The 27,132-nt window shown below is 40.2% G+C and overlaps 1 protein-coding gene across 3 annotated transcripts in view; it reads left to right on the plus strand.

Moving 5' to 3' along the window:
* Positions 1-1,089: 1,089 nt before the first annotated feature.
* The window catches only part of SMARCA2 (SWI/SNF related BAF chromatin remodeling complex subunit ATPase 2), a 187,193-nt gene continuing 161,150 nt past the window's right edge, over positions 1,090-27,132 (plus strand). For 2 of the 3 annotated variants that reach the window (XM_048849469.2, XM_048849471.2), the window contains exons 1-3: positions 1,090-1,229; positions 14,294-14,554; positions 21,290-21,419. In XM_048849469.2, the coding sequence (XP_048705426.1) occupies positions 14,330-14,554; positions 21,290-21,419 (355 nt within the window). In that variant the 5' untranslated portion in view covers positions 1,090-1,229; positions 14,294-14,329. Of the gene's footprint in view, positions 1,230-2,968; positions 3,144-14,293; positions 14,555-21,289; positions 21,420-27,132 lie in introns of those variants that run through there. The other variant, XM_048849470.2, reaches the window with a different exon arrangement.

Consider the following 27,132-nt stretch of genomic DNA (forward strand, 5'->3'; position numbering starts at 1 on the left):
ACTAACACGGCTGTTACTCTGAAACCTGTGATAGATTTGTAGGTTTGCATTAGACTGCGGACCAGGTAAGTGTGGGGAAGGGGAAACACCACCTACATAATTAAGTTATCTCACCAGCATATAAGGGAGCAAGTATTGCAAGTTTTAAGGGTGAAAGGCAGACAGAGAGAGGGGAGTTAACAGAACTACACAATTTACTCTTCCTGTCTCTAAAAACCAGATCCACCCCCAACTTCCCTCCTAGCACAGTTGCAGCCTTTTTACATGCAGATTACATCTGATGAACAGTTTAATAGCTTTTTCCAGACCAATGACAAAACAACCCCCATGTCATCTTGAAGGAATATTTAGTAAAGAATAGTATATCACGGCTGGTGCTACATCTTCATTAACAGGCATTTGGAAGTTGAAAGCCCAACTGATTGACAGACAGATTTAGCTGGAATGTTCTCTGCAGCCTTCCCCTTTTCACAAAAGGAAGGTCTATGATCACAGATTAGGAAGGGAATAAAAAGTTTCAGCATGCATGACAATGCCTGGCGGTGCCCTTTAACAACAAACAAACACCAGGTACAACAAATAGCCTTCAGATCTCTCCTCCCAACCCTCACCTCCCCCCCTCTCTCTGCAGGCGTGCACTGGCAGGCACAGTTAAATTCCAGCACCTTCTTCACCTACCCCCAAACTACTATCATCGCGATTCCTACTACACAGTCCCTGTCTCTCACACTGGAGCCCGTCAGTCTTTTCTGCTCCAAGCCAAACAGATGCCAACAGACCAAGCGAAGGGGAACGGTGCAGGAAACCCGGCCTGCCCCTGCACCCCTTATTGAATCAGGCACAACCAGAGGGGGGCTGTAGCATGCACATTTATAGACACACGCACGCATCGCTCGCTCTCCCTCTCTCCCCACATTCTTGTACATCTCCTCCGCCTCTGGCAGCAGGCTGAGTGACAGGCCCCAGCCACCAATGCGATCGGCCTCTCTGCCGGCGAGGCGGGAGCTCGCTCCGAGCGGAGCCAGTAGCAGCGCCGCTTCCTGAGCCGTGGTGCAGGGCTGGGGGAAGCAGGGGGAGGAGTCTGGGGGCAGGAGTTTAGGAAGAGGAGGGAATGGCTGTCATCAATGAAGTCATATTCATAATCTAGTCCCTCTCTCTCCGGTGCTGTACTCTGGGTCACTCAGAGAGGGAGAGGGGAGACCTCCAGCGCGCCACGTTTCTGGAGCAAGGTAAATATAACTTATAACTCCCCTCTGACCCCCTTTCTCCCCTGCACCCCCGCCGCCTCCTGCTAACGCACTCGGAACCTGCACCATTAGTCAGGCTCCTTGGGAAAGAATGAGTTATTATTTGATGACACGCACGCACCTAGCCACCTTCCCCCCTCCCTTAAAAAAAAAACAACAACAAGCATCGCTACCGCCCCCAGGGACCAGTCACGACCCCCCCCCCGTTTTCCCCCAGAGGAGAGAAGTAAGTTTTGGATCAAAATAATTCGGAAATAATCATTAAAACCTTTCCTAAGCCCGGCTCCTGACTTCGGAGTCAGCTGCACCGAGAGGGAGCCTGGCGGAGGAGGGGACAGGGGACGTTGCTTGCAATCTATTGCATTTTAGAGGAGGCGACTGGAGAACCGAGCCAGCAATAAATAACAGTAATCAGCTGCTCTCGCAACCTTTGGTGGTGCTGCTGAAGCGAGCGTTTAAAAAGGCTCCGGGCAGGCAGCAGCAGAGACAGAAATAGATCCCAAGAAGCAACAGCCCCCCCCAGGAGCAGCTCAGTGGCTGCGATGGGGTCGGTAGGCTAGGCTGGTCTTCTCTTCCTCTCCCCATTGACTGCTCTGGCTGTGTTTTGGTGGCTATAAAGAGGGGGTGGGGGAAGGGAGATTTCCCCCCCCTCCTTCCCCGATCCGGCAGCGGCAGGAGGGTTAGATTTGGTGCATGTGGCGAGGGCGGCTGCAGCTGAGTGGTGCATGTTGAAGTTCACTGTGTCCTGCCCTGGGGAAGGAGAGGGCAAGCGTTGCAGTTTGTAGGTGTTTTGCAGGGGCTTTGTTGCCTGGGGGGGGTCCTTTTCTTTTAATGCAAATATTTAAATAGACGTGGCGGAGGGTGGGGTGGAGGAGGAAAAAGATTGGGGGGAGGGGGGAATGCTTGTTAGAGTAGCAGCGTTAACCAGCAAAGCCAAGGAGGCCATGATCCGGATAATCTCCCTGGCTGACTGTCACAAACATTACTCACACACACACACCCGGGAGAGCGGGTAGAAAAGAAGATTGGGGCCGGGACTTCACGAGCTGCGGCTGCAGGTCCTGTTGCCTTATAGTTTAGTCACAGGGTCTCTATGCCATTAGAAACAAAACATCAACGCTTTAGTCAGTCGCTCCTCTTCTGCTGAAAGGTGTCGCGATTCACTTCCTAAAATAGCTTCTCTCTTCCCCCCCCCTTCTTCTGCAGCCCCCCCGCCCCCCTCCTTGCAGCAGCCTAGGAAGCAGAGAGTGGCATAACATGCGCTTCCAATTTTTATAATCACCTTCAAAGCAAAAAACATTTTATTTCCGGTATGCACAGAAAAATGTGTCAGTCATTTTTGGGGGGAGCTGGGGGTGGGGGGCGTTGTGTATGCACATTCATGTTAGCATACATTTGTGTTCGGTGGGGAGAAGGGAGCCTCCTCGCTACACCATGGGAGGGGGAATTTTTTTTGGTTACCAAAAAAAAAAAAAGTTTTCTGTTGACGATTAAGTGAAGGAGTGGGGGGGAGCTAGCAGCAAATGTTGCAGTTTGTTCATGGTCGCTGTGCTTTTGAGTGAGTCGAGCAGGAGAAGGAGGGCAGCTTGAACTAGCTTCTCTGTGTCTGCTTGGAGAGAGGAAGAGGCGAGGTTTAGTGGTGGCTGGGGATTTCCCCCCCCCCCCAGTGTGTGTGATCAGCAGCAGAGAATCAGGAAGTCACAGCCGCCAAATACAGACTCTCGCTCTCTCTCTCACACACACACAGACATGTTTGATCAGCATGACATGATGACGGAGGGAAGAAGGGGAGAGACAGGCCTAGCTTTGCCATGAAACATGCTCTCAGTCCGCGCATCTGGCTTCTAAACCCCCTTGTGCGTGCCTAGATCTGTTGTTTGGTGCCACTTCATTAAGGTAAAGGTCTCTTAACCCAGCAGGGGAAAGCTCTGACTGCAGCCATTGCTCTGTAAAGTAAGAGAAGGAAATGGGGCTGGCTCCTGCAAAATGGATTTTTAGGTCTTGTCGATCGGGTCTAAAACTTTCCAGAAAGGGAGGAGGGAAAATATGGCTCTACTAAATGTGCTTGCTAGTGCCTGTGTCTTTTCTGTGTGTGGCTTGAAGCACCGATGTGTGTTGCCAGATAGAAACTTGAGGCCTATGCAAAACTCCCGGAAGATTCACTGTGGGGTTTTAAAGGCAAAAGCTTACTATTTAATGAAGAAAACCCGAGTGAGAAAACTTGTATTCTCCAACTATCTCAAGCTCTAGGGTTGGGGGACAGTTCAGTTTGGATTCCTTTTCATATTTTTAATCAGAAGTTTGTATGTGTGTATAATGCTTGGTGCTTCTCCCCCACACTCCACGTTAGATTAACTCTTGAAAGCTTTTACTTCGCAAACAGAGAAGAGGAAATTTATAATGTTGTTGGTTTTTGTTTTTCCAAACAAAATGATAGTGTTATAACAAATACTACAGAATAGCAAAGAGATGTTGGTGAATTAGGTTTTTACTACAATAAATAATTAGGTTGAAAAAAATCAATGCCACTAAATTTATTATTAAATGCATATTTTGATTAAATCTTAGTTGTTATGTAGAGTGTATTTGAGCTGGTTTTCCTTTGTGCTTGCAGTTTTACCTTTCATTTTTATGTCTCAAAATTTACAAACGTTTGAGAGGGTTCCATTCTCTTATAGTTATTTTGATTAAGATTTTAGATAACTGGTTAGTAATTTGCATGAAGAGTTAGATACAAAGGTTTGAAAATTATAGCAAACTAAATAATGAGGTCATTTTTTTTTCTTAAAAAGGCATATTCCAGGTCTCTCATATACAGCATTGTTCTCCTCTGCATTAAAAAAACAACAACCCTTTACTTCAGTATCCTTTAGTTCCAGCCACTAACCCCGGAGGTCTGGAGTAGGACAATGAATGTTAAGCCAGAATTCCATTCCTTCGGTAGTATATACCAATTACACGTTAGGAGGTGGGGCAGCTTTTGCTGTGTGAGTTAGTGTATTGTTATGCAAATCAAGGCACACTTTCTCTTTGGGAACCTAATTGCCCTATTATTCTCATTGACTTTTTTTCTTTGTAAATCAAAGAGAAAAAATGATGTACCAAAAGGACAGGATTAGAGACAGGTTTTATGCCCATATGTAACAATCAGCAGTATGAGGCAAAAAGATCATACCAGTAATGAGCATTTTTAAATAAATTCAAAGTTAGGCATATAGTGAGACACATGTGGACTTGACAGAGGTGAAGGTAATGCTTTGTTAAATACAGTATCTCTCTTATGAGTTATGTCTCAGCTTCAGGACTGGCATTACTATGGTATTTCATAGAAAATATGCTCCACAAGAATGTGTTCAAAGCAGTCTTAGATCTTTTTCTTTTATTCATTTCTAAAGTGGTCTATGAGCATTTTTCGTCAAGTTTGAAAAGTGCTTTGGCCAATACCTGAGCTTGAGATTGACAAGAAAGAAGTAACCCTGCTAGCACTTTTATATTGTGAATGTTGGAATTCTATTTAATATATTCTTGACAGAAGTCTAACTAAAATTAATATCCGAAAATATCTTATTTTCAGTTTTTGTTTGAAGTTTAAGATCAGAAGGTGTACAGTAATAACTTTAAAAAAAAATGTCTGCACTCTTTCTCAAATTATGGTCCTGATTAATAATATTGATGTGATCCCTTTTTAAAGGGGAATTGTCACTAGAGAGCAAATGAGTATGCTTGCCACAAATCATTAAACACTGTTTTTGTGTATTTTTTGCTGCTATTGATGAGGATTGCATGAAAAGAGAGCCTCCTAGACCTCCACCCACCTCAGTGCAATTTCTTCTTTCTGATTGATTCCCCCACTGAAGTAATAAACACAGGATTGTGACATAAAGATCACTTGTCATGAAAATGGTGGCAGGCAGAAGTTTATGACTCATTAGCAAGATAAAATAGAGAATGGAACATTGTGGAGCAAGCCCTCATTTTAACACACAAGTTTGGTAGTTTGCAAACATGACATGACAATGAAATTGGGGATGTGAATGGAATTTTTTTGTCTGACACATTTAAAGTCCCCTCTTCCTCATTCAAAAGTCTCTCTCTTCCCCCTCCATCTTCTTTCTTTTTTATCCTTGTAGGGTAGAAGGGGCTATTGCAAAACCAGATTTTCAAAGCCTGGGGTATCTAACTATAATGTTAAAAATATTTGGGGGAGTACACATCACCTCAAACAGCCTATGTCTTCACTAGGAAAGAAGGTGTGTTCTTAACCTGACTCAGGTAGCTCAGTGTGTGAGTTAGATATTCATATGAAAACTACAAACTGCCTTGTCTTCACTAGGATTTTACCTTGAGTTAGATAACTTGGATTAAGAACACACCTTTTTTTTCCCCCCCTGTGAAGACGAGGTCAATCTGTGCCCCTAAATAATACAATGATTTGTTTTTCCTCTCCCACCGCATAATGGATAGTTGGTGTTCTTCAGAATCTGACATGAAGAGGACATTCAATAACTGTGATTAATGCCTGTAGAAAAGGTCACAGTATAGTAATTTAATCCCTAACCAATCAGCAAAGCCTTGAGTCAGTCTTCAGTCCTCCTAAACAGAGTACAATCTACACGTGTAGCACTGAAGAGTGCTACTAACTCTACATGCAGACTTGTTGGGGAGAGAACTTGATCTTACGGCACCTTAGAGACTAACAGATTTATTTGGGCATAATTTTTCCCCTTCTGTTACTCAGACCTTCTTGTCAACTGTTTGAAATGGGCCATCCTGATTATCGCTACAAAAGTTTTTTTTTGTCTTGCTGATAATAGCCCACCTTAATTGATTAGTCTCGTTAGAGTTGGTATGGCAATCCGCATTTTTCATGGTGTGTGTGTGTGTGTGTCTCTCTCTCTCTCTCTCTCTCTTCCTGCTGTATTTTCCACTGCATGCATCTGATGAAGTGGGTTTTAGCCCACAAAAGCTTATGCCCAAATAAATGTGTTAGTCTCTAAGGTGCCACAAGTACTCCTTGTTCTTTTTGCTGATACAGACTAACACGGCTACCACTCTGAGACCTGATCTTAGTTAGCATCAGGATAGGCAGTTCAGTGGGACTTATTTCTCACTCCTCTGGTTTGTACTCCAAACTGCAGGTTGCCTTCCAAAAGTGTTCTTTATCACGAATTACTTAAATATGTGAAGCGAGATCCTGAGCTGGTGTAAATGTGTCTAGTTCCACTGACATAAATGAAAATACACTTGTTTCCATGAGTTAATGATCTGGTCCTTCACCTTTACTGGTTTGTAATGTTCTGTGTACCCTTTTTTCACAGAATTGCTCACTTGTGATTAAACAACAATATTAGTGTTCTATTAGATGTTGTCTAATGCTGTGGTATTTTATAAGAATTTAACAGATGCATAATTCACTGGAATTATTTTTAATCATGGTTCATTCATTTTATTTTATAATGTGTTGCCTTCATTACTTCCTGATTTGAATTTTCGGAATTTTTTGGTTTCAGTTATACAATGTGACTTTTTTACTTACAAAAATTAAGCAAATGTTATGAAAAGTTAGTAATGCAATTCTTTTTTCCCTGTTGTCACAGAAAGGGTGCACCCCTGTTTTCTGCTTTCAGTAACAAAGTATCCTGCTTTTCTGTTGTATCTTTTAAAAGCACCTGCTGGCCATGACTTCAATCTGGAGATGGGTTGAATGGTCATTATATCCCAATAGATAACATCAGAATATTGTAACATCCTAACATTGTGAGGCACTCTGGGCTACAGTGCTGTCAGCATGCTGCTGTCACTCAGCTCTGCTTTGTCTTTCCATGAGATCCTCATGGTCCAGATTCCTTGCTCTGCGTTATCTGGATGAGACCCAATCTAGGTTGACTCATTCTGGAAAAGATCAAGGTTCTGTTTGCTGGTGAGAGGCAACAACTAGAGGGATTGAAAATATGTGTGGTTGCTTTGTCTGTTGCTAGAGTATAGCTGTCCTATGAAAAAGTGGTGTCTCTGGGTCCTTTGGGGTGCCCAACTATTCTTGGATACCCATGTAATAGCTTTGGCATGCTCTGCTTATTTCATTTGGATCTAGCCAAGATGTTGCAACCTTTCCCTGATGTGGAACAGCAACAAGCACCCATGCCTCTGTTAACTCTAGGTGGTAATACTACGTTGTTCACTATCTATGGTTAATGTTAAAGGCCACCTCAGAGCGTCACCTAGGGTAGAATATAGAAGCATGCCTTCTTTGGGCTTGTTTGCCCAGGATGTTATAACTCCCCAGGTAGACACTTATTCTGGTATGAGTGGCTTTTTCTGGTTTAGCTTAAACTGCTTAGAAAGCCACATAAGCTAACCTGGAAAAAGGCTCTCTTGTACAAGAATAAGTGTGTCTACCTGGGAAGGTACACCAGTATAACAACTATAGTGGTTTAAATTCATACCCTACCTTATCCCAGAATAAGTTCATGTGTAGACAAGCCCTTAGAGTGGATTGCATACTACACTTTACAAGCCCATACTACACCTCTATTCTGTGAACTGTAGTAGCTTCCACTCTGCTTCTGGAGTAATTCAGTGTTGTTTCTAATAGATAAAGCCCTAAATGGTTTAGATCTGGCTACCTCAAAGGCCATCATTCCAAATGAGATCAGCAGACAGATATGTTGGGGATTTGGAGGTAGAGGCATTCTTGGCTAAGGATTTTTTTTACTTTGGTCCACCAGATTTTTTTACCTTCAGAGCATAATGAAACACCTATATGTTGGTCAACCATTTGCTTAATATGAGTAACTCCAGGTTTATGCTTGGTTAGGGCACTAGGGGGTGAGAGCTATTTGAGACATTCGGTGTGGACTATTTAACTTAATGTGGTTCTGTATGCATTCTGCAATGTGCTCAGCTGCTATCGGTGTTTAAAAATCAAACCAGTGGGCACGCAAATACCAATGAAACTTCTGCATTGTTCTTTATGTATTGTTTAGTAATATTTAGCAACCAAGAGCACTTGTAACAGGGATGACTGTGTGCCCCCCTTGTGGCTAGAGGTGCCTCTGCTGTGCCCTGCCCTTGTTTTCCCCTTTACCAGGGCTGCTGTAACAAGCTCCACGCTCTCTCTTTCAGTCAGAGCCCTTCTTAAGGCCTGGATGTTTTATTAAATTAACAAAGTTCACACGCACACACAGTATCTTCCACCCAAGCTTAAGATGGGCACAGCCCCTTCATCCTGAGGAACTCTCTTTTCCTCAGGGACCACTGGAGGAGACCCTCTTTCCCTGCAGCTTCACTCTGCAGTTCTCTCACTGTAGGAACCCCCACCCCTGTGGCTTCCTGCTGACTTTTGCATTGGGATCACTTGACTCAACCTAGGTGTCCTGTAATCAGGCCAGGGGTAGTCAATAGACGGACTGCAGGCCAAATCCAGACCACTAGACAATTTTAAACAGATCCCGAAATCTTTTTATTTACTTATTATCATTATTATTCTTTTCTCTAGATCTTGACTTATACCTTGACCAAGAAATTTGGACCTTGACAAAAAATAATTGACAACCCCTGCCCTAGGCTTTCCCAGCCACCGTGTTACAAACACCTCAGTGAAGTCTTCTGGACACACACAAAGCAGTAGGGTCAAACATTTTGTGGTCAAGGTATTTATCTGGCCCTGATAACTCATTCAAATTCTACAGAATATGAACATTCTGCACCCCATTCAACAATGACTGGTCCAGAAAAGGCTGTATGATCTTGTCACAAAACTAGCAGATCCCCAGGAGGTCTTTTGCCTTAGCTCTGGATCCCATGGGCTTTCCCTCATCTCCCATCCCCATGTAGCTTAATTGGAGCCACACTGACATGAAGTCCTTCCTGGGTCTGCCTGTGGCAGATTCAGATAATGTAATATCAGGAAGGAGGATAGCATGCTTCCCCAGGATGAGCCCAGTCACCACCTGCTCCCCCAGTATAGACTGCAGACACAGAAAAGGATCTCCTAGGCCCATATAGGTGTGGGAAAGAAAGCCAGATTGCTTTCTCCCTCGGTCCGCATACGGAGAGATGCCACATGCCATTCTATCCTCTTCCATACACAAGGGGGACTCTCTCTCCCACAAACATATGGACCCAGCAGAGCCCTTCCTGTGTCTGCAGTCCATGCAGTTTTGTGCTCTCCCTGGTAGGAATTTGAGGACCCTGATGCAAAGGTATCGTGGTTGAGTGGTTAAGGTGCTTGACTTCAATCCTGAAGGTTGTGGGTTTGTGTCTCACTCAATCTCACACTGAAAGGCCACTTCCAGTTCACATAGCTGCAAAATAGGTAACTGATCCATTAGGGTTGCCGAAGGCAGTCGGATGTGATGCTGGCCACATCACTAGCTGGTGTACTGTTGGTTATGAAACTGAAGTGCCTTACTCATCTCCACCTGATGAGCCATTGGCTCAGGGGAACTATCTCTTTGATGTAAAGGGATTCAATTCAAAAACAGATGCAAACTTTCCTAGAAGCCACTGTAATATTTTGGCTTGTGAGGACTGCAAGATTGGGCACTTAGTTCTGACTATATGGGTCAGGGGAAACGTGTTGATTTTTTAATATAATTCTTAAAACACTATTGCAAATGCTCTTCTCATTTCTGTAAGTAAGTAAATTCCCCGTCCAAACTAATTGACCAAGACTGACTATGACAGTGTTCTTTTGTTTACTTATCTAAATACACATGGCCAAATGCTAGCCAGAGATATGCTGCTGTAATCTGGACATAATTTGACCCACACTCTGCCAACATTGTAGTTGGTATCTCTTGGTGAAATTTTGCTTTTGAATTGAGTCTGAGATTTTTTCAGAGGAGTTTAAAGTTGGCCACCTAAGTCTCTTTAAGCTCCTTTGATGATCCCACTAAACATATACCCCACATATTTTTGAAACCTGTTAAGCCATAATCTTTTTTACAGTTCTGCCTTATTAACAGATCCTCATTTGATAGAATAGAGTATAAACTCCTCTGGTTTATAGAGTGGCACACTGCTTTTTCATTTTGTAGACCACTTCTGACGCAGAAAATAGTTTGGACCACCACCTCTATTAAATCCTGTGGACCCTCAGGCAGAACTTGCTGCTGACTCATAGCCATAGTCATTTAATTTTTTTACATTCCTCCAAGAAGTTAGCTCTTATAATTTACTGCTTGGTATAGAAGAATTGTGTTCTTTGTAAAATAAAATCTCTGAATATATTGGTTTAAGAAGATTCCACAATGTTATCTTAGAAGATTGGGTGAGTTTATCCCTCTTAACAGAAATAAAACTAAAGGGCTTGATCTGGAGTAAGGCAGGCAGGATTCACCCCAGTAGTGATTGTTTTTATAGCTTAGGCAGTTGGTACCTCATTAGAAATGAATGTTAAATCTTCCAAGTTCGCTTACATGAACTTTCTAATGTACATATAAATTACCTTGCCGTTTACATGAAGCTGTAACTGAGGCCAGTTAATTTTTATGAAAACTCAAAATTAAGTTTGAAATAAATGTGCATATAAAGGGAGTGTTCAATATCTCTTCTAATGAACAGGTTTAGGTACAAGTAATGCCTGAGATATTGGATTTCAGGATGTTGTGCAATGAAAATATTTATTGTACTTTCACATTGATTGCATAGTTTCTGTTAAATGCAGCCTTAATGGTGGTGATGCTGCTAGGTTTTACCTTGTTAAAATGTGTTTGACTTCCATGATATAGGGGGACAACTATAAAAGGGTCTTTGTAATGCTGCTCTACATTTCAGCATGGTAAATATCCCTTAAAAACTCTTTTTGCTGTGTGGAAATGTCTTTGATTCCAAGAACAGTCTTATTGCAGGCCTCTGAGAAGCTGTATACAGTTGCGATCATTTAAAAACATGATTCCTTTTGTGGGGATGCCAAGGGATTGCAGGGGGACTAATTAGGCCCTGTGGTGTTCTGTTGTTATCTTTTGTTTTGAAGAGTAAAGCTTCAGAGGTATCACTGTCTCATTCTGCAAGGAGTGGGCTCCCAAGATAGTTTATTTTAAGTGAGTTCAACAGCACTTGTTCCAATTTGTTGCCTTGACTAAAAGTAGAGAAATAAATAAATAATGAAACATAACAGTAGAGAGTTTATAAATAAAAGCTTGTGAAAAGTTTTTTGACTCCTGACAACACCTAGGTTAATGGGGAGAAATCAGGGAATGCTCTCAATGTAGAAGACCTTTTTCTTATTTGCAATATTTGGTTTTGTGAACACACAGCTTGTTGAAAGGAGCAAGATTGTCAATACTGTAAATTTCAAATTCCATGTGCACAGAACAGAAGCAATAGAGAACAGCCAGCAGTGTATCCATCCCCATCCTGCCTTGCCTTCAGGCCTCCTGTCTAACCTAGTGGAATGACTGTAGGGTAGTTTTCTTTTTTATGTACATTCAGTCCTTGGCAACCAACTAGCAGAACCAGTAGAGAAGCCAGTTATGATGATGGTTTACACCTGTCCTCTAGTAACTGGGTCGAGATGACTTATTTCATATACATCACTGAACAGCCACTAGAGGATAATGAGGTTGTGTTATGGCTTAGTTTGCATGTCTTTGGCTCTAGATCTGGGAGATGAAAGTTTCTGTGTCCCATTATCAGTCCCCTGACCTGTCCACTCTTTCTGCAGAACTCTGTTAACTCTACTGTATTTTGATGCCATACGGTAAAACAAGAATTATTATTTTTAAAGCACCTCATTTAGAAATAAGTAATTTTTTTTGTTGTAGTTTTAGTTAATTATTATTATTTCTTGGCAAACCATGAAAGGGAATGACCTATCATTTCCTTTCATTGACTTAGAGGACATCCATGTTCTTGCATTACATGAGTCTTTCATTGACACTGGTGAACTAAAAGTTCTAAATGTTGGACACTGACAAAACTCTTAAGTGTGAGAGAGATGAAGAATGATCCCAACTTGTATCCTGTTTCCATTTATTTTGTTAAATACACAGAAATAAATAAAATGGTTGGCTCTCCAGCGAGTTTGAGGGCTTCTAATTCATTCTCTGGGCTCTTGTCATTTTATAAGTCATATGAGCTGCATTCTCATGGTTTCTGACATCAACAGAACCCCTCAAGTGAATTACAACTCTCTTTTCGCTCCAGAGTAGTCTGTCCTTTGTGTATTTCACTTGATATCACTATTGCACACTGAGGTAATAAAAGTCCTAAATTAATGTCTTGTGTGTGGTTTTTTTTTTTAAATCTGTCTAATGTAAAGATTTTATATTCATAAAATCCTTAATTTTTTGTGCATTATTATTTTTATAAGTAAGAATTTCACCCCAATCACTTCTGAGGCACGTAGGGAGAGATTTTCAAAAGACACAGATGTGAGTTAGATGCCTAAGGGCTTGTACATACTAGCATTTACTTTAGTAGAACTTATGTTGCTCAGAGTTGTGAATACCCCCACCACCACCCCGCCACCAGTGATGTAAGTTACACCAACCTAAGCATTAGTGTGGCTAGTGCTGTTTCGGCGGGAGAAGCTCTCCCACCAACACAGCTACCGCTGCTCGGGGAGGTGGAGTTACTATGCCGATGGGAGAGATGTGGCGATTTTAGTATAGACGAGCCCTAAGTGTCCTTCGTGCCTTTAACAATCTTCCCTCTAACTCCATGTGATATAAATTGGTGTTAGTGATTTAAGTTACTTATATTTGTATTCTCCAGGTGTTGTTTCCTGTAGCCTATCAAATACGCTGTTCTGTGCAGGATGGAATCATTTAAGTCATTTTGATTTAAGTTACTGATTTTAATTATGATTTAAATCAGCAAGCAGGAAACATTGATTTAATTTATCAGTTTTAATTGTGTTTTGCATTTGTACTTTTCAGTTATTTTCCTAAAGGTTGATTCTTATTGGTTGATAACCGCTCAAACATGTTGATTTACAACTAAGTATGACGTTACACTGAATTTAGTGCAGCTTTTGCTAATCGGAAGGATAAATCTATATCTATACACATTTAGTTGAGCAATTATGTCACTTAACATTATATTATTTTTACAATTTTTATACTTGTTAGAAAATAGTGAATGGTGCAGTATCTAGTAAATCACTGTAAATAAAAAGGTAATCATTTTGTGTCAAGGTTTAAATTTGAATTTCCATCCAAATAATTTAAAATGCACATTTTTTCATGACATAAAGTACCTTAAATGTGCTGGATGCATAAAAGAAAAGTTTATGAAAATGTGTTTTGCATTTAAAATTAACTGATTTATTAAACAAAACTTATCTGTAGTTTGTGAATTGAACTGATTGTTTCTAGTCACCCTGTCCTTGAAAATTTTAGAACTAGTAGATCTCATCCTTTCACACTCAGATTTTATTTATAGACTGGAAGGAGAAAACAAGTTCTCTTAATTTTTCAACTTCAAATTGGTTTCTTAACTTTGAAGGAACTAGTCATTGAACTGAACTAGTTGAATAAACTGGAGAAAATATTCTGTCTGCACCTGCAGAAGAGGCTACTGCTGTCAGAAGCTGGTTTAGCACTTCAACAAACTATGGCTCTGGGTGCTTAGCCAGTGACTTTGATCAGTTCAGTATTTTTACTTTTTTTAAATGTTGGCAGCAAACATAACCTGCTTGATATTTTTGTATTTAAATGATTGTAATAGATTGTCAATTTAAATTAAATTGTAAATAGGTTCATTTTAATAAACGTGTATTTAATTTAAATAAATAAAATCCAATTTTTAATTTAAAAAATTGCTGATTTTTATCCACCTTGCTTCTGTGAATGATTTATAAATATATCCAGAACCTGCCTGAACTGTCTCATTTTTCTAGTCTTCCAATGACCTTTCTGAAGGATGGGCAAATTGCTGCATCACACTAAGGATCATTGAAGCATTTTCTGCTGATGACAAGTCACCTGTGTGTCTGATGCTAGTCAAAAGAATTGTTTTATCAAGCATACTTTCTTACTGACTATACTCCACTAACCCTCATGTTATGTAAGAAATACTGTTTTGTTTCTTTTTGAAATTAGAGCTGCTCTGTTGATCGGAAAAGGGACGGAATATAGATGTCCACGCCAACAGATCCTGGCGCAATGCCTCATCCTGGCCCTTCCCCGGGGCCAGGCCCATCACCTGGACCAATTCTAGGACCTAGCCCAGGACCAGGACCCTCTCCAGGTTCAGTACACAGCATGATGGGACCGAGTCCTGGACCACCTAGTGTTCCACATTCAATGCCTAGCATGGGGCCCACTGATTATCCACAGGAGGGCATGCACCAAATGCACAAGGTAATTGTATCTGCAAGTGAGCACTATGTTTCTCAGAGTTACAGCTACTGATAAAAGCATACTTTTATATTGTCTGCAGCCCTGTATTCTATTTTGTGGCTCACCAGTGAAACTACCAACTAAAGTCTGATTCCATCTTTATTACTGGAGATGATGCACAATTCAGATTGCGCAGAGCATGTTTTTATTTTTTTTTCAGACATCAGTTCAAGCCTGCGGTTGCTGGCAGTTAAACAAATAGTCACCTGACATGTAAACAGCACACATTTTGACATGGTAGAGTCCTTACTAGAGAATAAATATGGAGCATCACAAGGCCAGCCTGGCAATCTTTCTAATTATACCACACATTACATCTTAGAGCAGACTCCTTATTTAAAAGTCCATTTGGAAATGTTTTGCTTCCATAGTGCATTTTAGTGGATTTTTCTCCCTTTTTGTTTTATTATTGCAGAAGGAAACTTCATGAAAATGGAATTCTTGCCTCTTAAGGGCTTATGCTTAAAGAACTTCCACACTGATGAAAATTTTTATTTCCAAGTTAACTTACATAAACTCCAGCTCATTAAAACACTTGAATGTATGTGTAACTTAAAGCAGGTGACTAGTCTGACCTCAGTGGGGATTATGAGCTTATAGTTATACATATGCTTAAATACCTTGCTCAATCATTGCTGTCTGAAAATATTTGTGTCTGAGATTTCTTCCTGAAACTTTCTCCCATGTGTTCCAACTTCTAATTATGCAGCAAAGTTATTATGGCATTAAGGTTGCAATAAAGCTTCACCTGTCAGGCATAGTTTCCCATATAGAGACCCTATGTTTTGCTCCTGTAAAATGTTTTAAGTATGACTTATTTTGGTCACTCTTTCTGAGGGGAATTAGAATTGTGCTCTCAATTAGGGGTAGATAGAACAGTTTTCAAATTACAACTTAAAAAGTTACCCCTTTAAAGAAAACTTTTAATATTTTTTTTTAAATTCTCCAGAAGTGGAAACCTCTTCAGCTGCCCCAATTTCCATGTTTGGATGCTCATGACAGTGCATGTGATAGTTTTGAAGGAAAAACATTTTGAAGTGAAGTTATCAGCTTTCATGCTGACTGGATCATTGTCAGTGAGGATGCCATTTAAAGTTATCAACAAGGACATGACATTGGCTAAAATCTTTGGCATGAAAAACTGTCATTAAAACATTCATAAAACAAACACCACCTGGGGGGAGAGAAACCCCGGGGCCAGGGCCCTGTGGAGTTTAAGAGCATGGCAGGTCACTGGTTGCTGGAGCGTCCTTGATTGTAAAACCTTCTGAAATCTTCATGTTTGAAGAGGCAAGCTGATGTAGGGCTTAGTCAGTTCAGTGCTTACATTTTATGCACATAAAACTTGAAGCATTAAATTAGCTGAGCTCTACTTTGTTTCTCTCCACAAACACTGTTTACAATCTTGTGTCTGTAGTGTCAATGACTGTAGTGTCAATGTAGTGCCCCTTGCTGTCAGTGTCCTGCTGAACTCCAAAGGGCTCCTGGGCTGCTTGCCTAGCTTCCCCCCATCTCTGATTGCTGCTTGTCTCCTGAGAGATCCTGAGGCACACAAAAGAGGGAAAGCATCTGCAGTTCAGTAGAAGAGCAGTTACAGATTCCATTTCCATCGATTTTTTTGGTTCACAATGTGTCTCTAACTTCTAAATTTGCCCCAACCCCCTCGTGGTCGCCTAGTAGTGGCTTTTTAAAATGCTGAAAGAGCATTCACCACACAAATTCCATGCTCTCCTCTTCTGTAGAGCTCAGGAACTTCACAGGAGAGGAAGGAGTTTCTGTTGTTTTTTCTCTTCTGGACCACAGTAGCAGATCTGCTGTCCCAGGCATCTTTAGGCTTGTCTTTGCTAGAAAATTTTATTGTGTGTGTGATCATGATTGTGGAGAGTCTAGATAGCTGAAACAATGGTGACTGATTGGCACAGACCAGGGGTAAAATTTTCAGAAGCATCTAAGTCTCATTTTTCAAAAGTGACTTAGGCACTTGGGAGCTGTAGAGGATGTCTAAACAGCCAAGACTGTCCTATCTGAGCTATCTTAAATCCTGCTAGCTTTGGTAACAATAGCTGTACAGACAGTACAGCATGGGCTTCAACATGGGTAGTGTAAGCCTGGTATATCTCCTGGCTACATAGTTGGCTCACTAACCTGCTCTGAAACCTTGCACTGTGTTCACTGTTACTGTTAGTCATGCTGGCTAGATCTGAGCTAGCTTGGGTAGACTGCTAGCCCGTATACAGTTCTCGATTTGTGCACATACCCTGAGTCTCACTGCAAGCCAGTGAGATTTGGGCTCCTTAGGCACTTAGGACCTGGGATAAAACTTCCAAAAGAATATCATATCCAGCATTGTGCCAGCTAATTCAGCATCATGTCACCTATTTGTGATACCAGTCAGTAGTGGTTGGTATTGTGTAAGCTAACATGACTCTTCACAGTTATGATCAAATGCAACAATATGTTACTAGTGAGAAAAAGTGCCATAGAAATGTGCTGCTGGAGAACGTGTGCCTGGCCCATCCCTATGTGGAGATTAAAAAAAAAAATACTTATACACATAAAATATAAACATACAATTGCCATTTGGACACGTCATTAACTTGTGATGAATAATAGAACCCTCATACTAAATTAAAAGAACATATTAAAGCACATGTTAATATTGATCAGTTATTTAAGTTGGTGGTAATAAAGCATAACTCTTACAGTTTGTATATTTAATAACAATGCTGATATGAAAAATAACAATTATGCATTCTAACAACTAGAAATCCTGCCTACAAGAAAACTTATTCTTTCTATAAATCAATAATTTACATATAATACTTATGGTTAAGACTGATACAATAAACTAACTTATCTGGAACAGTGGGGAAAAAATAACTTATTACTGTCAACCTTGAAGAATCAGACCTCTGGAAGAGTGAAATGGATTCTTCTTTGGCTCATATACGATCAACAAAATTGTTGGCAAAGACCCAGTGGCCAGGGCTACGTTCGCATCGCCATTGTTCTCCATTTATGCCCTCAATTATTCCAGTGCAATTACATTGATGGCACGTATATAACTGAACAACATTTAGCCTGCAGAAAATTTATTCACTAGTGACAGTGTATAAATAGAAATAACTCAGCTTGACTCTCAGATCCCAGGCTGAGGCTGCAGGTCTGTCAGGAAAAAAAAAAATTCTTCATTTGTAAACTAAGGAGATTTGATCTTCAGGTAATTGTGATGCAGTGTAACTTGTGGATTAATGTGGTTACTTAAACATACAATAAAGGCAGTGTAATTAAGACATATTACATAAGCTTAGTCATTGTCTAAAATATGAATTCTGTAAATGGGAATGTCATGTGGCCCTGCATGTAATTGAGGCCTCCCCCAGTTTTCAGAAGAACAATTTGTGACATACAGTCTGTCCCCACAAATGCTTATCCATATAGAACAATGGAAAGTGACTATGTTTAAAAAGGATCATTTAATAAAAGCCTTAAATTCTAATGCTCATTATTTTCTATGATAATTAGTGAAATATTATCTCCATCCCCAAAACGCGGAGTAGCACCATTACATTGTTATAGGATGTACTCTTTTCCTTAACAAATTCCTTGTGGAAAAAAGAGTCTATATAATTTAATGGGTATGGGACCAGTAGGAGTGAGGTAGGGTTAGAGATCCTTTCTGTAAGATATTTTTTTAACCATTATATGGAGTTGGTTATATTCCTGCTATGTAACTATAAAATGATTCTATAGAAAAGATATGTAACTCTACTTAACTTTTGTAGACCCCAATTGGGTTCTTCTCCTGTTACATTTTCTAGGACTTTTTCTTAAGGGTTGCTCTATAAATAGAGGCTGTCAGGTTGAAAACTGTACTTAAAAGTACAAATTTCTCATTTACGTTAGGAACACCATAATTGAAACTAACCTTTTAAAAATGTTCATGCTGTTTTAATCTTAACTTCTCATAGTTTGGACAACTTAAAAAATAGACCAATCAGATTCACAGGTGTTGGTAATCAGTTTCTAGTAAATTTCACTTTCATAATGCTTGGTTTTCTTACATTCACTCAGGGCAAATCCTCTGTCATTTGTAGATTTCCCCCTGCCCTGGTGTTTAAAAGTTGTGGAAATATTTGTGTTGGCCTTAGGTTTTGTAAAAGCTTTTCTTTTACCAAAAAAAAATATAATAAAAATCTTTGGGTCACTTTACCCCAAAGCATCCTTTTAACTATGAAGTTACTTTGCAGTTCCCCAGGTGAATCCCCCACTCCGTAATTGACATAGGGGCATTCTCATTTGTATACATTTGTTTCTCCCCTGGTACCAATCCTCTCTTTCTGTGTTTTAGTACTTTTTTTTTAAATTAGGGATGGGGAGGGAACCTCTTCAAAGGGCCCTTGGTTCTGCTCTCTCTTCTTAACTGACCTACTAACTGTCACGGAACCTTCCTTGCTGCTGCCTGTTAGCATAACACAGTGAAATCACTCGAGTCACGCCAGAGTATATGCTGTAATGGACCCAAGTGTTGCAGATGAGACCAATTTCCGGTATAAATCATGTTTTGTCCACCTGAAAAGTTGGGACTAGAGCTTTGGTTCTTCAGCATCAAAATGCTGTGGCTCAAATTCAACCACAGTGTGACTCTGACTCTAATGTAGTTGCACCAGAGATGAATTTGGCTCCAACTCTACACGGGTCAATGTAGCAACTGTATGCAACATGTGGACTACCTACAACTAGAACTGTGTCCTCTTCAATGTTGGTGAACTCTCCAAAACCAGAAGAGGGTGCTTCATAGCATGGGAAGGGGCTGCACACTTCAGAATGGAGAGGGGCTTTGTGTTTTTTTTCCCCCTCTTCTGCTAGAAACAGCCAAAAATGATTTTTAGACTTAAAGATTAGTTGAATTTTTTCCCAAGCTTTTTAATGAAACATAGCTTTAACTACTGTTTTTTTTGCAAGAGATATTTTCCTCATTCAAAATTAAGAGATTTGATTCAAAATAAAAAAAAAAAAATTTTTTTTTCCCTTCTGTCATTTTTTCCTAAAATCCCATTTTCAGGTGAGGGTTAATTATGTGAAAATGTAAGTGAAATGAAAGTGGCTTCATTTCCTTTGCATTTTTTGTGTGGAAAATATTACTATTTTTGGCCAGCTCTATTAAACACATTGTATATAAAGCAGTTTTTCTATAAAGACATGCTTACACTGTCTTTTTCTTTCCTTTTCTCTCTTTATAGATTACTGCACTTTTTTCCTACATTCTTTTTCAGTAGTCTATTTTCCCTCAGGTTAATTTTTCTCAAATTAAAAAAAAAAATTACCCACAAATCCATATACATTTTGAGAGTTAAAAATTGCAGATGGCAAGAGCTGTGTCCAGGGTGGCTCCTACAAGAATTGCAGGAGTTCAGCCCATGAGGAAAGAGAGTCTCTCTCTCATTCCGGGAAGGTGGGGGACAGAGCAAGGTGCCAGCCTATTTGGCTGGTGAATCTTGCCCACATGCTCAGGGTTCAGCTGATCGCCATATTTGGGGTCGGGAAGGAATTTTCCTCCAGGGCAGATTGGCAATGGCCCTGGGGGTTTTTCGCCTTCCTCTGTAGCATGGGGCACAGATCACTTGCTGGAGGATTCTCTGCACCTTGAAGTGTTTAAACTATGATTTTAGGACTTCAATAGCTCAGACATAGGTGAGAGGTTTATTGCAGGAGTTGGTGGGTGAGATTCTGTGCATGGTGCAGGAGGTCAGACTAGATGATCGTAATTGCCCCTTCTGACCTTAATATCTATGAATCTCTGAAAAGGTTTGCTCACCCCAAGCCCTGCACATGCAGTTAAAGATTGGAATACATCTTTTTGACTGGTGACCTGTTGGATTTCCTGCTTTCAAATGTCTAATTTTGCTCATAAGCCCCTTATCTCTGATTTGGCCTTTCTTCCATGACATGGAGCTTAAAAAAAGAGGGATTTTTCTCCTCTATCCCCTATTACAGTCTCTCCCCTAGCATTATCTCTCTGACCCTTAGTTGACTTCCCTGTCTTGGCCAGTTTGGGATGGGGCCAGAACCCTGGCCATGCTCACCCTCCAAATACAGGTGAGAAGTGTTGTGAAGGTGAGTGAGTGACTGATTCTTGAGGGCGCCACCATTTGAAAAAAGAGGTTGCTTTCTGCAGTGGAATCTTCATGTTCAAAGAGAGACGACATTTGGGATATTCCATTACAGCAGTGACTAAAAGGAAGAGAGTGGGTTAAAATAATTAGTCTTATTCCATCCTGAGCTACAGAGTTTACTTTCATAAGTGGCCTTTGTTTCCCAGCTTTATAAACAAGGACCACCGAGATCAACTCTCTGATTGGATGGTACCAAGTACTACTTGCCTTCAGTTTGTGGTGCTTGGAACTGCCCAGATGTCTCAATGAATACTTGAAAGGGGAAAGAGAAAGAGAGGTAGGGAGGGGGTCTTTCAACAACCAACATCCCTGAGTTATGGTCTCTTGTCCCAAGAGGTCTACCTCTAGAATAGACTAGGGCAGGAAGAGTCCGCCTGTACCCTTTTGCAGTAAGAAAATGTAGAGGTTTTTACTCATTTTAGTCTATTTTTTATATATTTATGTAAGCTTTTAACTTCTCTTACTAGTTTGAAAGTTCATAAAGAAATATCTCTGTATAAATCTCTTTTTAATTTTGCAGTCCATTGATGGCTTGCATGAAAAAGGAATGGTTGAAGACATGCATTGTAGCTCCATGAAGAGTGCAAGTATGAGACCGCCTCACCCTGGAATGGGCCCACCACAGAGTCCAATGGATCAGCATAGCCAAGGTTGATACATGTTATTCATGTGATATGTTTTTCAGCTCCCTAGAAGACATTCAGAGCCACAACTCCCTTGTGATAGGTTTCCCAGTTTTCTTTTTGCCTGTTTTGACATGATGAATTGTGACCTTTTGAAAACTACTTAAAATTCTTGCTCCCTTGAATGTTCACCTAAGATACATACTGGGGTCCAGTGGTTAGGATACGGTCTTGGAACTTTGCAGTGGGTTCAATTCACTGTTCTGCCACAGCTTCCTGTGTGACCTGAAGCATGTCCCTAAGGCTCTGTGCCTTAGCTTCCTCTCTGTAAAGTAGGGTAGTATTACTTTCCTACCTCATGGAGATTGGGAGATCCTAAGATCCTTGGGTAATGGGTGCTGCATAATACCTGAGAGAGATATTGGAACAACTTTTAATATCTACCAGATGAAGCCAAATTCTGTCAAGAACTGGTTATAGGCAGTTGCCAGAAAATCTGTGTTCAACAACAGGCATGCAGAATGGAAGTTAGCTTCATCCAAGACCTGCAGAAGCACTGCATTATGAGTTGTGCTGGGAAAAGAGCCAAGGGACAAAAAACATGGTTGGTGTGTTTTGTACACCCACCTCTCCCTTCTAACCTGGCAGTGGTCCTACCTAAATACCCCGTAAATTGTACTTGATCAGAAAGTGGGTCCATACGCTATTGATTTTTTTATTATTATTATTATTTTTTTTTTTTGGCAGTGCTCATGAAATTGCTTGGGGGGCCATTTTGCCTTTTGTCAGAGTTTGTCTTGGTATTGCCAACATTTGATTTTAGAGGCTGTTATGGTGGTTTCCCTCAGCCCTGCCAACTCCTCCAGCCCCATCAACTTGTAACAGAGAAAGGAGACTCTGCTTACATGTTAAAGGGGGACATATTATATAAGCAGCTGTATGCAGTGATTTAGTTGGCAACACCTGTTAGGACCGTAGCTGCTTAATAATGTGTCATACAACTACTTGTATTACAGTAGCGCCTCAAGATCAGGATTGGGGCCCCATTGTGCTAGTCAATGTACAAACATAAGAGATGGTCCCTGTGCTGAAGTGTTTATAGACCAAATGGACAAGACAAAAAAATGACTCTCTAAGTCAGACTGAATCTTCTGCTCTTTTTGGTGTATGTCACAGGGGAAACAGAATGCTGAACTTCTGGTCTTGGCAGTTTAAGCTGTTCACTCCATCTTTATTTCAGAAATCCTCTTTAAATCTGTTCCTATGAACTTCTTTAACTTTCTTTGCTTACATGTCCTCTCTCTTCACCTCCACAAAAAGAAGATTGTGGTGGTAGAAAGTGCCTCATATACATGTGGGGGAAGGATTCCAGATGGGTGACACAGTAAGATTTTTGGAAGCTAACAAGTAGCGGGGGAAGTATCTCTTTTTTTCATTGACCATTTGGCTGCAGGCTTTGAACTTAAGTAGGCAGTAAGAACATACGTATTAGCTAATAGCATTTTATCCAGAAGTTGTGTGGCAAGTAGCTGGTTAAGTTAGAATTAATTTGGTATCCTCCCAAATAGAGACCCAATCCTGAAAATCATGTTGACATTTGTTTAAGCACATGTACCACTGAAGTCAATAGGAACTATTACAACATGTGTAAGTGTTTGTTGTGGAATCCCCCCATTGGAGGTTTTTAAGAACAGGTTGGACCTGTCAAGGATGGTCTATATTTACTTAGTCCTGCCCTGGCCCAGGGGGCTGGACTTGATGACTTCTTGAGGTCCCTTCCAGTCTTACATTTCTATACTTGGTCCTAATACTGGAGAGGTTAAAGTGATCTGAAGAATGTCCATTTTCATTGTACTTTCCTTTGAGGATATTTTAAGGGTTCTGAAGCAAGTATGTCCACTTTCCTTCATCATTTTCTAGCTTTGGTCCCTGAAATACTACAGGCCACCTATTCCATACATCATGTGATCTGATGTATTCTTTTACTCAAAATGTCCATTGAAGTTAGCAGGCATTTGAGGTGTGCATGAAACTGCTTTACCAGATAACTTGCACCCAAGAGCATTAAAAATTGGCAGAGAAGCTATCTGAACCATTAATGTTGACTTCCAATAAATCTTGGAAGACTGGGGAAGTTCAAGGACTGGAAAAAAGCTAATGTCGTACTGATCTTTAAAAGAGGGCAAACAAAATGAACCCAGGTAACTGTAGGCCAATTAGCCTGACACTGATCCCAGGCAAAACCATGGAAAGACTGATATGGGGTATAGTCAGTAAAAAGTTTTGTAGCATAATTAATGCCACTCAGCATGGTTTTATGGAAAATAGGTGTTGTCAAGCAAACTTGATGTTTTGATGAGATCAAAAGTTTGGCTTAGTTCCACGTGACACTGATTTAAAAATATCTACACAAAATAAAAATAAAAACTGACTAATTGCTAGCTCATAAATGTTAATTGTGAATGAAACCCCATGCTCTGGGTGTCCCTAGCCTCTGATTGTGAGAAGCTGGGAGTGGATGTCGGGATGGATCACACAATGATTGCCTGTTCTGTGCATCCCCTCTGAAGCACCTGGCATTGGCTACTGTTGGAAGGCAGGATACTGGGCTAGCTGGAGCATTGATCGGACCCAGTATGGCTGTTTTAGTGGGTAGTTGTCCTCTAATGGGTTGTTTCTAGTGGGGTCCCACTCAGCCCAATGCTATTCACTATCTTCATCAGTGATCTGGAAGAAAATATTATTGCTAGTAAAATTTGAAAATAGTGAAGTGATAAATAATGATGGGAAAAGGTTACTGATACAGGCCAATCTGAATTGCTTGGTAAGGTGAGCTCATTTGAACAACATGTGACCTTGCACTTGGCTGTCTAAATCAAGGAACAAAGCAGGTTAATGTAGGGGGATACAAGATGGGAGGGAGGGCGAGGCTGTATCCTGGAATAAAGCGAGAGCACCCAGTTGAAATTAAGCTCTGCTGTAGCAAAGTATAGGGCAAAAACAATCCTTGGATATATAAGCAGGGAATATAAAGAAGGAGGTATACCTTTGTATACAACATTGGTGTGACCAATACTGTGTCCAGTTCTGAAGTCAGCACTTCAAAAAGGATATTGAGAAGTTGGAAAGGGTTCAGAAAAGAGCTACAAGAATGACCTGAAGGCTGAAAAACATGCCTTTATACTTGGAAAAAAACTTAATCTACATTGTCTATGAGAAGGCTAAGAGGTGACTTGATCATAGTCTACAAGTACTTACCTGGGGAAGAGATTTCTTGTAGTCGATGGCTCTTTAATTTACCAGAAAAAAGCATAATGAGATTCAGTAGTTGAAAGCTAAAACCAAACAAATTCATACTGTAAATAGGATTGGCAGAATTCCGTTTTTTTAAAATAATTGACATATCAATGTTTATTTGTAAGCTTTTCAATTTTTTTCTCTTTTTACGATTTTGGGAAGTTATGGGGAGCTTAGTTATGTAATGGCACATGAAATTCAAAAAGTAAAAGCTTTATCACCATTAAGATATAATGTGTCAATATCACAAGTCAAAATATACAAAGTAAATATTCTTCAATCAAAACTAAGTTCTTAAGCAGCATTTTTTTGCTTATCTGTAAATTTCTGTCATCAGTGGAAATGTCAGTTTGTATGTATAGAGAAGTTGAAGTTTACTGACATTTACTGATAAATCTAATTCCTCCAAGCCTTACTATAAATAAGGCACAGTTGTTTTTTTTAACAGTGAGGGTAATTAGCCATTGGAAGACCTTGTGCAGGGATGTGATGGATTCTCCATTACGTAGTCTTTAAATTAAGACTTGGATGTCACTCAAAAATGTTCTGTAGCCCAAACAGAAGTCATGGGGTTGGAGAAATTATCAGATGAAGTTTTTGGTCTGTGCTATGCATGAGGTCCAACTAAAATGATCATAGTGGTCCTTTCTGGCCTTAAAATCTATAACCACAAACTGGGAGTGTAAGAGAGTAAGTGTTCAGACACAGGCATATACCACATGTTTCAGATTTTGAAAGTGGAAAATAAATAGATTTTATCCAATGTTTCCCTTCTCCGACAATTATTGTATTTGTTGAATGTGAACAGTGACAAACACATAGGATGTGGTCCTTACCCAAAGGAGTTTACAGTCAAATCACACACAGACCATTTATTTCCAACTAGACTAGTTTAAATGTCCAAACTTCAAGTAATACAGGGGATTTTTTTTAAAGTGCATTTTGTTAGTTGAAAAGCCTTTCAGAAAATATGCCAATGGAGTATGGAGAGAAGGTCTGAATTTCAAAGATATATAATTCTGCACTGAATTATAGTATGCAATTGGTAGAATTGTGTAAATAATTAGGTATATGCAGATGCAGGAGGATGGTTAGAAACATAACAGGTTGCTTGCATGTGCAGTTGTGGCAATTATATGCCTAATGCAAGCATGTCATTGAGAGCACGGTCTTGAAATGAAGTCCAGAGTATTTATTGGCCAGCAAAGATTATTTTCAAGGCAGCTTGGTACAGTATCATGGGAGGAACATTTATTGCAATAGGAAACAAGGAAAACTGCCTTTTTTGCGTATTTTTGATGAGCAAATCAAAACCATTCTTAAAAGCTAAATCTGCAACTACTTTGTCATCCTGCTGATAAATGTCTATCCACTGTCTCAAAGGCATTTGCTCTTCTGGGGTTTTTTTTAACTAAAGATAATTACAAAAATAAGTTATGCAGCTTCATTATTTAGATTCTGTTTTTCCTTCGATTTAGTGGAATGCTAGTCATGCAGAAAAAATCTCACTAGCTGAGACAGACTGTCACATTTTTAATGCAGTCATACTGCGACAGGATGATTTTACAAAAATCTGACATTAATTTGGTGGGGAAAAAAGACTCTTGAATTGGTATCTCTTTCCCCCACAGTTCCCCCTTCCTTTCCTGCTATCTAAAGTTAAGTTTGTTTCCGTAGTATTTCAGATTGGTGATTTGCTTTTGAAGGTTTGAACTTATTGTGCTTACATGATGCTTCTGTTTAATCTCAGTAGCTTTGTTTTTGTTCTATTTGACTTATTAATATAACAGGGAAAATGCATTTATCTTGCTTCATATTAAATGAAATTATATAAACAGCTACATTTAACTGAACTTAGACTGCATTAGCAACAACATTCAGCACAGTATGTTAATGTAAGCAGACAGTATTAATATTAGCATTAGATGTACTGGATTTTGCTGTAGATTGTTAAACTGCTAAGCGGAGATATGTACAGAATCAAAATTAAGTCATCCCAATCCTACCTCTTCTCCACCCCTTCCCCCTCAGGAGTCAGGGGAAACCTGAAGACATCGAGAGGATTCAAATAATTGTGGTTTTTTGATGGGAGAGAAGTCAAAAGGCAAAGAATGGACTGAAACACCCAAACTATGCATGCCTTGGATTTTGAACACCATATACAAAATTATCCTGGTGTCAGTGAAAGCTAGGCCAGTAGAAGAGAATATTTCTCAAGTGCCCTGCTCACAGCTGATTAAATAACTCAAGTGCAAACATAAGCACTGTGACACTTTTGACATTACCCAAGGGATACAGGGTGAATCACTACTGCTTGCTTATAGTGCAAGGGAGCCATGTCTGTGCGTACTGGAAGGAACTTGCCCAAAGATGCCAGCTGCTGACAGTATAAGGGCCCCACTCCAGACTCTGCAAGCCCCGCTCTTTCACTGTGCAGGCCAGC

This window comes from Caretta caretta, chromosome 5, assembly GCF_965140235.1.
Source record: "Caretta caretta isolate rCarCar2 chromosome 5, rCarCar1.hap1, whole genome shotgun sequence".
NCBI lineage: Eukaryota > Metazoa > Chordata > Testudines > Cheloniidae > Caretta > Caretta caretta.